At 37.4% G+C, this 11,421-nt stretch overlaps 1 protein-coding gene across 1 annotated transcript in view; it reads left to right on the top strand.

Moving 5' to 3' along the window:
* The first annotated feature begins 2,534 nt into the window (after positions 1-2,534).
* LOC109852888 (xaa-Pro dipeptidase) overlaps positions 2,535-11,421 on the top strand; it is a 22,470-nt gene continuing 13,583 nt past the window's right edge. Inside the window, exons 1-2 of the mRNA XM_020424479.1 lie at positions 2,535-2,804; positions 6,897-7,110. Of these exons, the coding sequence (XP_020280068.1) occupies positions 2,779-2,804; positions 6,897-7,110 (240 nt within the window). The 5' untranslated portion in view covers positions 2,535-2,778. The remainder of the gene's footprint in view (positions 2,805-6,896; positions 7,111-11,421) is intronic.

Genomic DNA, 11,421 nt, shown 5'->3' with positions numbered 1-11,421 from the left:
TTGGATCGAATGACTGGCGCAATTTTTGCGTTTGTGAAACTTCCCTCGCGTGAGATCGTCGAGTATACATCAAGTTGCGGTGCGGACAAATAAAACGTCATCTCTTACTCGGATACTCAACGTTTCTCTCTTTCTCTCTCTCTCTCTCTCACCGCATGCGGCTTAGATTACGAGATCTTAGCTAACGAGGCGACCTGTTTTCGTCAGAAGACAAATTTGTTGCAACGTGCCGCGCCGATACGCTGGTGTTTCTTACTTCTTATGCAATTAGACTTTCCCGCGAGTTAATCCTATTTAGTTGCTGCCGCTGCTTGCTTTTATCGCGTAACCGAAGCAATCAATGGGCGCGCACGTGTGTGTTACGCGCGCGCGTCGCGAAAATAAATCGTCGCGCGGAAAACTTGGCGCAGCTTGACCTAATTCAAGAACGCCCATTTATACGTTTGTCTAACATCTGGCCGTCGTGGTAGCCGCACGGGGTATTTGTGACATAGATGTTAATTTTATATTCATAGAAATATACGCGCGCGCGTATCAGCCGCGGTATGCAAATCTCTAATAATAACGCGGAGAAAATGTCTGAAATTTATTTTACATACAGGGGAAAACCGAGTGAAATTCTGCGCTTCTTATATATCTGCCACTCGTATATATTTCTGCGCATTGAGTATGCGTGGTGGTGCATTTTTAACCTCACGTTTCGAGTTATCTCTCTTTTTTATCAAATCGCATCGGATTCGCGAGATTCGGTCGCTGCGCAATTTTTCTCACCCGCGGCGCGATCGCCTGATTTCACGATAGAGTTTTTATATTAGTCTCCTCGAATCACAGTCTCCCGCGTATACTGCGACTGAATTTGCATTGATATGCAATTTGACAGATTCTTGAGAGATGAGACGCGCTCCGATGATCGAACTGCTTGGAGAGATCGACTGAAATCGATTTTTNTTTTTTTTTTTTTTTCATTACACGGAGTTTCCGGCGACCGATAAAAATAACACGCTGCGCGATATGATGCAAGACGCGCAATCAGTGACAAATATCTTCTCGCTCTACGTGCAGCAGAAATTAAATGTTTTTGATCTTATAATCAGTTTGTAATTAATTTAAGTGAAGTGACATTTCTTATCGCGTATCAATAAATAACTGGTCTTATATAATAAGACGTGTGTGTGTGTGTGTGTGTGTGTGTGTGTGTGACCGATCGCAAACGACCTTCAGACAAGGTCTTCGCCACTGTCGTCCGTAAACTGAGAATAGGATTCTCTCTATCATCGACTAGAATTCGAAAGAAAACCTTGCGCTATAATTGTACGCCAGACGGCGTCGCGTTTCACACCGTGATTTGTTTTTCTTTTACATCGCGATGTTTATTCTTCGAGAAGAAAAACTATCGTAAATTTACTAAACGCGTTATCGAATCTCGTGAGAGAGTTTCCGATTCTGATGAAATCGGATAATCAGAAAACGTAAAACAAGACAAATATACACATCTTCACGTGAATAAGTGACTCATCGTTATTCACTCTCGAGCGTCGTTTACTGTTCGAGAAATATCTGAACTAATGAACGTTACGTCACTTTCTAAACGCGTGAGATAAAACAAAAATTGACCTGCTCCTTATCGCGCAGATGTCACAATGTCACATTATTTTACTGACAAGCCGAGAAACTTGAAAGATACGTGTCTTATTTTTTTTTTTTTTTTTTATCAGTGTCCTTGCGAGGAGATGCGTGTTTTCTTTTTTTTTCTCGAACTGACCCACAAAACGAACAGATTCGATAGCATTTGTGCTCTCGTTCTCGCATCAGCTTGATTAGCGATAACGCCACGAGTCAACAATTCGAACGTCTAAGAAAGGACATATATGTATATGTATATACATCAGACCTTGTCCGCGCGTTGACACAGATCCGACGCGTGATATGGAAAGACGCGCGAGCGACCCTAATTCGATGTTGCAAAAGACACAACACACTTAAATACGTAAGTACGTGCGTGCAATGAAACACGCGCTCGTCGAAATGCACGTTGCGAGATTAGCCTTCCGGTAATCCGTGGGTGTAAACAGGAAAATTAGTTCTAACTAAATAGAGGAATGTGAAGTTTTCTTACTCAAATCGAAAAAAAAAAAAAAAAAACAAGAGATACTCTAATCTGATTAGATTAGATAATCTAATCTTTATTTACGTGAGTTTTATGTAATTGTTTGTATGTATCTTTGGTTGAAAATACATTTGTACGCAATAATGTCGACAAGACCAGCGGATTGCGAAAAGACTCGTTGATTAAATACGTTATATAATAACCATATCGAGCTTTTTTTTTTTTACCGAAAACGAGTTATATCCGACAATACAGAAGTTTGTTGATGATGCCATTTAAAAATCGGTAAACAACAACGCGGGCGACTGACTGGCAGTGTTGGTAAACGTTACGTCAGAGCGTCATCGGCCGGCACGGCGCTTGAGCGCGCTTCGGTCGTCGTCGGCCGCGTTCGGCGTCTCGGCTGTTATCGGCCGCCGTCGAGTATCCTCGGCTACCGTCGGCTGTCGTGGCGCACGTGTGCATCCACATGACGCGGTCTCTTGTCAAGTTTATGGCGCATCAAGTCGAACAAAGTGATAACAAAGCTAGACAGTAAAGTCAGTTTTTCCAGTCAGATTTCGCAGTGTCCACCTGAACATCGTCGATCAGCGGTGAACACATTCGTCGTGGATCGTGGATCAAAGACAGCCGAAGAGCACTGTCACTGCTGTCATACTGTATGAGTAAACATGGCGGAGAATAATGACGTGGGCTCGTACGTATATATCTTGCAATGCACTTGTGTGCGCGATAATGTCGTTGTCCTTTGCGTAAATATTTATGCATTGTTGCTTGAAACCGATATATTTTCGGCGAGTTCGTTCGCGCAAACAAAAATTCAATCGATCCGTGCCGCGGGCATCATTGCAAGGTGCGTGACGTATCCGTCATTGCAAATGGAAGTATCTGTAGATACATATTTTTGTGATAAGAAAATCGATGTCGTGGAAATTACAATGGTTTCGAACACTTTTTCGTGACAATAGTACAACAAGCGTTAAAAAAATTTCCTGTGTGTTAAAATCGAAACAGTCGAATTATCAGATAAAATTATCGAGCAATCAATGTGTAATTAAACAGATAAAATTATCGAGCAATCAATGTGTATTGACTGATCGTCGTGAATGTCACTTGAAATTCATGTGTGAGATATATATATATATATATATATCACATGTATATCTGATATAATGACAATAATAGAACACGGTTTTGATCTGCTCGAAAAGTGAAGCGCGACACTCGTAGAAGTTATGTACATGTTGAAGTTATGAGAAGTAGCAAAGTAAAAAAAAATCTTATAATCTCAATTATTCAGACAATCAAAATCACACCTTGTTCTAATAATTGATACTGTAAGATTTTTTTTACTTCGCTACTTTGTAGTAGTAGAGAGTTGAAGAGAAAGAGAGAGAGAGAGAGAGAGAAATAGACAGAATGCGCTTTTTTTTTATCTGAACAAATTTTGAGGTTAGATACGCGGGAAATCAGATTAGAATCTTGTTTCTTGACCTTTGGACTGTCTGATAATAACGGGTTGTGTATAGGAGACTGTAAAAACGCAGCTTTAATCGCAACTTTGCGTTGTCAAAATAATTAACGGTTTTCTTGTTAATTGTTACACGTTCTGGGTCTTTCTCTCTTATGGAAAATGATATGTAAAATCAAATGTATATTTTTAACAGTTCGAGTGTGAGATATATGAAATTTATAGAGCGTGTTCAGTAATTCGTACAGCGAGACGTAACGTAAATATCAGAGAACCGACTTTAATCATTATTTCGATTTGTTACGTGTATTTTTATCGTTAGAGAAATAATTATAATTGGACGCTACGTATAGATAGCGTAGATAGACGCTATACTTATATAGCCAGTCGCATTTGTTATGACGTGTCTGCGTTCACGTGTCGCGACTTGACATGTCGCTCACGTGTCATCGTCTCTACTACGAAAGAAATGTGTTTCTTCGTGAAAAACCCGATTGCTCAAGCAGGTTTCTAGGTTGCCGCGAAACTTGCGTGTGGAATTAATGACGCGTTGTTGACGTTTTCATTGTTTCTAATTATACGCTGCGTCGATTTGTGACTACTTCACGCGCGAAGAAACTCTAATCTCTTTCTTTTAAAAATGCAACTTGACTTTTTCCATTGTTTCAAAGACAAACTTCGTGAATTTACTGTCGAACGTTTCGGCAATATCTTCGTATTGACTAAAATTTTTTAGCACTACATTCACTTGAGAAGAAAAAGAATAAAAATTTCTAAGTAAATTATATTTGCGGTAAGAACTTGAGAGTTGGTCTAAATTTGTTTGTAGTTTAAAAAAAATTTTTTTTTATATTGACGAGAGAAAATTTTTATAACAGAAATGTTCAAGTTCAAAGATTTTAAGCGCGGAAAGTTCTGGCCATATGTCGTTTCTCGCGATGATGTAATTGGGGTGGAACGAAGGTATTGTTTGTTTTTCTCTGCAGTTATCACGTGACATGCTATACATAGTATGTCGGTTACATCGCTAAAAAAAATCGGCTTTGATTGCAGACTCCGAATTCTTAGAATTCTCTCTTTTTTTTTTAAATACTCGTTAATATTTTTCAATGTTCACTCACTGCCATAATGTTACTACGTATATTCTTTTCGCGAATAAACAATATTATTGCATATTGATATAAGAATTGATGCAAAACTGTAAAATGGTTGCGACGTAACACACACGCACGCACATTGCGTCAAAAAGTAATATAATCTTTTTCGACGTCAGGTAATAAAATTTTTAACGTTTTTTTAAATTAGAAAAAAAAGAACATTTTACTAATTAAAATATTCTAAAAACTAATAACATTTATGAAACATTAAATTGAGTTGGTTATCAGGCTGGAAAGTTTTTTTTCACGCTTAAATATTATCAGCAAATAAAGATATTATCAGAGAATATTCTTGTATATATCACAGCACACGTGCGGTTTACTTTGCGTCAAAAAATTGCGATTAAACGCACACTTGACATCATGCTTTATTTATGTACAATAATATGTACAAAAATTAATCAGCTCGTGATGATAAGCGACTTGTGGTACTGAACACACTGTATTCCGAGAATGTTCTCAAGCAGAACTTTCCATAGCTCGCATGTTTTTACGGCAGCACATTTCATTTCACAAACACGAACTGACGGAAGTATATGCGAAAACTCAACTCAGAAAATGCCGATCGTGCATTTGACCTGCGATGCTTTCACTTCTTTCATAAACGAGAACGTGTACCGTTTTGTTTGATGTCAAATAACGGCGCGCGCTCTCTCTCTTTCTTCATCTCGCTCCAAATATTCAATCTTAAATTCGAGAACAGACTTATAAACTAATTAATCAGTTTGATAAACGTGCGCTTTTTATTTTTGTTCATTTGTGCGGTATAGCAGAAATGTAACATTTGACTCGCAGATACACATGTACGTACCATACGATATGAAGTATTACATTACTAGTCTAGTACTTTACAATGCTGACTGCCGTGCTCACTGCCAGGTTAAATATAATTTCCGAGTAGACGTTAAAAAGAGAGGAAAGAGAGAGGGAGTGAGAAAGAGAGCGACGCGCGATCCCGAGCAGCTAAATTAGTATACGGGTGGAAGTTTAGAGATGCCTCTTGAACGCGGTAGCGTCTACACGCTTGCGGTAGGAGGGAGCGGGACGGGATACAGAGAGGGGTTTAAATACAGCGTATACACATAACGTGCGTGTATCTCGTTAGCGCGTTCCAAGTTTCCTGTGTGCCGTCACGCGTTTCGTCTCGAGAATATAGCAGAACAAGAATTGTGTCAGTCAAGAGACGCGCGAGCCGTCCAATGACACGACTTAAATATAAACCGAATACATATATGCGAGGCCACATCATCTCGTTTTCTTCGTGTCTTTTTCTCTCTCTCTCTCTCTCTCTCTCTCTCTCTTCCCCTCTTCCTCTCTTCTACTGCCTCTCATGAGAATAGACATGTTTTGGGGTCTATTTATGTATATTTTATAATTACTAGCTACAGAATATTGGAAGTCGTCTTATCATATAGCTGTTTTATTATTAAATATGTATAAAAGTTATATTTATGTTTTTCTTATGTATGTGTTAGATTAAAGAAAAAATTGTTTTACTCGTGACTCGAAAAATTAAACAGAGACAGTAATAAAATAAGTTTTTATGAAATATTCTAATATATAACATTGGATATTCTAGAATCCGTTTAAATAACAAAAATTCTTGAAATGTTAAAATTAATTTATAAATTAAATTTATTTGAAGTTGTTTTACATCTAAATTTTTAATGTAGTTATATAAAATATATGTATGCATATAAAATATATGTAAATTATTGGTGAATTTCTGGACACGTGGCGACGATGTGTTTTATCATGATGTAACTTTAGTGAGTCATCTTACAATACATATGCTAAAAATGATGTTAAAGCTGTTGAAGATGTTGCGCTCGCGGCATCGATGAGTAAGAGCGATAAATGCAGCGGATCTACTTTCTTTTTAGAAAGTTCTAGCGATATTATCGGAAACACACAAAATAATTATTTACGTGCAGCGTTTCGTGACGTCTGACGCCATTCAGTGTCTATCAACGTTGTAGCGTTTTATTTACGCCGGTGATTTCTCCGATAATTCTGCGAAATTTCAAGCAACATTGCACCGTCAAAAGGTTCAAACGAAAAATTTGAAATATTTTTTATATTGTCATTTTTATTGGCGATCGGTTTTTTTAATCCCACGTGGTAACACGCTGTTTATTAACACAAAAATTCATAATTTCAGAAACTTCGAAGAAAAGGGACCATATTTCTGGCGGTCCGGAAAAACGTTAAAAGTGCCTATGACACTCTTTGCAAACAATCGCAAGCGACTCGTCGAGCGACTTGTCGAACGAATTGAAGAGAGCGATATTTCTCTCTCCGAGACTTTCGTCCTTTTGCAGGGTGGCGAAGAAATTCCTTTTAATGACACGGACGTATCTTGGCCCTTTCGACAGGTATTTTCCTCAATACTGTGCTTTTCAATATCGGATGAATGAAATGAGAAATATACAATACAATCGAATCCAGCTGTTCAAAACTTCTAATGTAAGATCTAAGAATAATATTTATAGTTCGAGATTGTATATTTAATACCGTGTTAAGTTCGTCCTAAGATGTTGTATGGATCGCTGTCTCATTGGCTACGAACCCATCTGAAGATAAACTTTAGAAAGATTTAACGCTCGTGAAATTGTCAACAGAAATATAAGGCCGATACGAGCCATTCGCAGAATGTTTGTGCGGAAACTAAGCGTGTACATATATATATATATATACATGTAACGAACTATACTTATAAATTTTTACAAGTATTTTTTGAATTGAAAATCTCAATTCTTAAAATCATACGGGATGCTAGATTTGCTAAATTTATAAGTATAGTTCGTTACATGTATATATATATATATATGTACACGCTTAGTTTCCGCACAAACATTCTGCGAATGGCTCGTATCGGCCTTATATTTCTGTTGATAAACTTTAGACTTTGCATTGCCTTCTTCCGTTTTATTTAGACTTTGTAGTTTGAATATAAATACAGAGTTTCAATAGTCGGTGAAGTATTATTGGAAAGAACTTTATCTTGTACGCATGCTCTTAAAAAAATATATGTTAGACTAAAAAGAGAGCCAAGTTTGTGTGCGATCGCAATAGAAGAAGAAAATTCCAAAGATTTAGTCGCGTTAACTTCTACAACTATTTTTATCACGTATCTCTGTGGAGTAACAATCGAAAAGACAATTGAACTCTCAAGATGACTCGATACGCGTGATCGTAAATCCAGAGAGAGTAGAACTGTTAGGTCTGTCTCCGTACGACAGAATTTATTGAATTTATTACGATGAGAGATGGGACTAAAAAAAGCTGCGCAAGACACGATTGCAAATTCAATTCATCAGCGACAAGTTGTTTATCGCCAAACGAAGGTTACTGGTACGTACCGGGTATTGGCAAATTAGTCAGCGATAAGAACGATACGATAACTGCGCATATTGTGGCAGTTTATGGCGCGCTGATGATGATAATATGATAAAACAATTCGTTCGCTTTATCAAATAAAAATATATTTAAATAACATATTGTATAAGACGACAGCTAAAGAGGAAGTCTAAAAAAAAAACAAAAAATACGTGATAATAAAATTAACGGCGTTATTTTGTAGTTTTCTTTTTGCATCAACTTAGTTGCTATTTTTAGCAGAAGTTTATTCGTGTGCTAGCTGAGTTATCAGAGAGATGTGATTTTTTTTGTGTGAGATGTGAATACCAAATATCATTATCTGCGGGTTTTATCGCGCGATAATGTTGAAACGTTTTCTTACGAAACAAAGTTGCGTGTAGTGAAGCTCGCATTGTCTTCTAATCTGGTAGTTTACACTAAGATCTCTTAAATTTTTTAGTTTCTTCGTGATAAAACAGAAACTCTCCGATTAGAGAATTACGGAATTTTAACGTAAAAAGGTGTAACATTTTTTTCACGTCTGGGGGCGATTGATAAATATCCGAAACGACGCGCAGACAGTTGTCGTTGACTAGTTTCTATTCTTCAGAAAAACAAATGACAAACGCTGGCTCGTTATCGCACATAGTGCTTGTGTGACAGCTCGCCAAACTACAGCCATTCGCGACACCGATGATTTCATTGTTGCTCGAAAATTTATTTCCACCGAGTCATTTTTGTTTTTCAAATTCGAAAATAAATAGAAGTCGCACAAGACCATAGCCGAGGCGGATAAGACAAATGAGGCAGCAGCTAAACTTGTAAATTTTTGCCATTTCAACAGTTGAAATGTGAGCGGTGTAAAAAATTCTTGATAACGTCTGCTTTAACGACGAGTTTTGTCATACAAACGCAACAATAATGAGCCAACGTTTGAAAAGAAAAACTGTTTGTTTTTCTAAAGAATAAAAGTTGTCAACGACAACAGCAATGTGACACTACTGCACTGTCTGTTGCTTTGTTTCAAAACTAGCAGATAAAAATGGGACGGAAATAACGAGTTGAATTCTGTTTAAAAGATTTTTTTTTTTAAAGAAAAATCTCACTTTTCCATTCTGGACTATTCTGGTGGAAATGATGTTCCGCGGTATTAACGTCGCCGGTTAAAACACGACAAAAAGGTCTCACGTCAAAGCCCTCGGGTCGCCGAAAATCGACGCGCAAACGAGTGACGATCCGGATCGACACGCTCCTGGCGCGCAGACGGGCGCTCTGGCAGATTGCCTTTAAAACTCGCTTTACTAGAACCGGAGGTACCGTTTAGACGACGGCTCTTTCTAGAAAAACATACGACCGTTTCTGTTCGTCCGTATTCCAGTCGTTCGCATGCACACGCTTTGTTCGGCTCTCGGACGCGACTGGTTATGGAGCGTGTAACCGTTTGAATTATAAAAGAAAACACATTAACCGAAAAAAGTATAAAAATTCTCGTTGACGGTAGAAAAATTGTGTGAGAATTCTTCTCAAAAAATTGATACCCGATGTATAAATTGTCTTTTATATTTACGTTTTATTTCTGGAAACATGTATATATAACATATTTCTCTTGGCACTTCAATCCGCATTTTATTGATTTTACAAGAGAATGCAGGCTCTCGCCTAGGTAACGAAGTTCTCGCTCGGTGAACTAAGTGTATGGTTATAGAATATATAGATGGTACTGTATTTCCGAGTGAAATAGAAATACTATTTCGAGCTGATTGCGATGAGCGAACAATTTTGCGTGAACGCAAATAGTACAAAGTGTGTACACACTCGCGTATATCTCTCGATATCTCATTATTGTGTCTTTCAAATTTTTCAGTTTGATTTTAATCAAATCGTTTTGCTTCACGACGAATCTCTTTCTTTTAAAAGAATAAATGATAAAATTGATACCTTCAAGATCTTATATAAAAGAGCACAGAACTATATTGGTTACGTTCAAGAAAACACAGTTGCACGATTGAGAAATTATCACTGTTTGTGACAGGCTATACTATTTCTCAAAATCTATCGCGCGATTCCAAAAGTGTTATCCAATCACAAGATAATCTCTCAATCGCGCAACTGTGTTGCGTTTTATGAACGTAACCAATATCTTAAGCAAATTTGATCAACGAATGAAGTAAGTTCTGGGAACACAACGCTCGATTGTAATCGGCGTTGAATGATCACTTCCTGCTCAACTTTTTTTGCTTATATATCTTTTTTTCTCTTATCGTTCGTGCTACGGGAGTTGGTGTGAACACTGCGTGTCACCCGAGAAGAAGTTCCAGATCAGCTTGAATTTGCACTAGGCTTGCGTCATTGTTGATTTTACCGAGCGACGTTTTAGGCTCGGTTCACGCGTGCTTCGCATTTATAGAGAGAAATTCTTTCCGAGATTGCAGAAATACAATAAGACGGGTTTTGTTTTATTTTCCAAAGAAATTTAATGATAGAAACTGAATCTTTTTCTTACAACAGAAAGAAGTTCGATAACCGAGTTTTTCGATAAAAACAATTGTATTCTCGAAGTGTTGGTGGAATCATTCGGTGTTACTGAAACGTCCTGCATGCATACGATCAAAGCGGTGTGTTCCAGTTTCTAATTCGGCGAATAGCGGGTCGTTCGTTTCTTCGTGCACGCTCGACAGTTAAAACGATGTACTCGTGCTGAATTCGATATTGCGGTATGCTATTGCTGCGCAATGTTGCGATCAATACGAGACCTTTTCATCGTTGGTTTCTTTGCTTGATAGCTGTGCATTAATCCGCCGCCACCGTCGTCATCGTCGTCTTGATGCGGTCCTGACCAGTACGTCCGGTACATTCGCGGCGAATCGGTAATATTATTTTCAAGCAGAATAATAAATCAACGTGCAAAATAATGTAATTATCGTAAAAAAACACTTATACGCATGTTACTTCGATTTTGCATATAAATGTTCTGGAAATATTTATTACCATGAAAAAAATTTGTAAATGACGTTTATACAAAGATGGTTAACGTTCTATAAAAATTATCGGCTATAAGGCACCCGAGTCGAAATTTTGATGCTACTTTCAAACTTTTGAAGATACTTTGAACCTATTTAACTGACCAATATACTTATTTAAACCTACTTTGACACTTATATTCACTTACTCCTCTTTTGAACCTTTAATTCTATAAATTTTACGTTACTCCTATTTTGAACCTACAAAACCTACCTCTCGATATTTTGGTGATTGAACATTTTTTAACATAAATGTAATATAAAATATATTTGATAAATATTTTTATCTATTGTTGCAGATACATT

The sequence above is a fragment of the Pseudomyrmex gracilis genome, unplaced genomic scaffold (assembly GCF_002006095.1).
Source record: "Pseudomyrmex gracilis isolate BER0280 unplaced genomic scaffold, ASM200609v1 scaffold_0, whole genome shotgun sequence".
Taxonomy (NCBI): Eukaryota; Metazoa; Arthropoda; class Insecta; order Hymenoptera; family Formicidae; genus Pseudomyrmex; species Pseudomyrmex gracilis.
The sequence above is the reverse complement of the archived record's forward strand: the minus strand, read 5'-3'. Positions and strand labels throughout refer to the sequence as shown.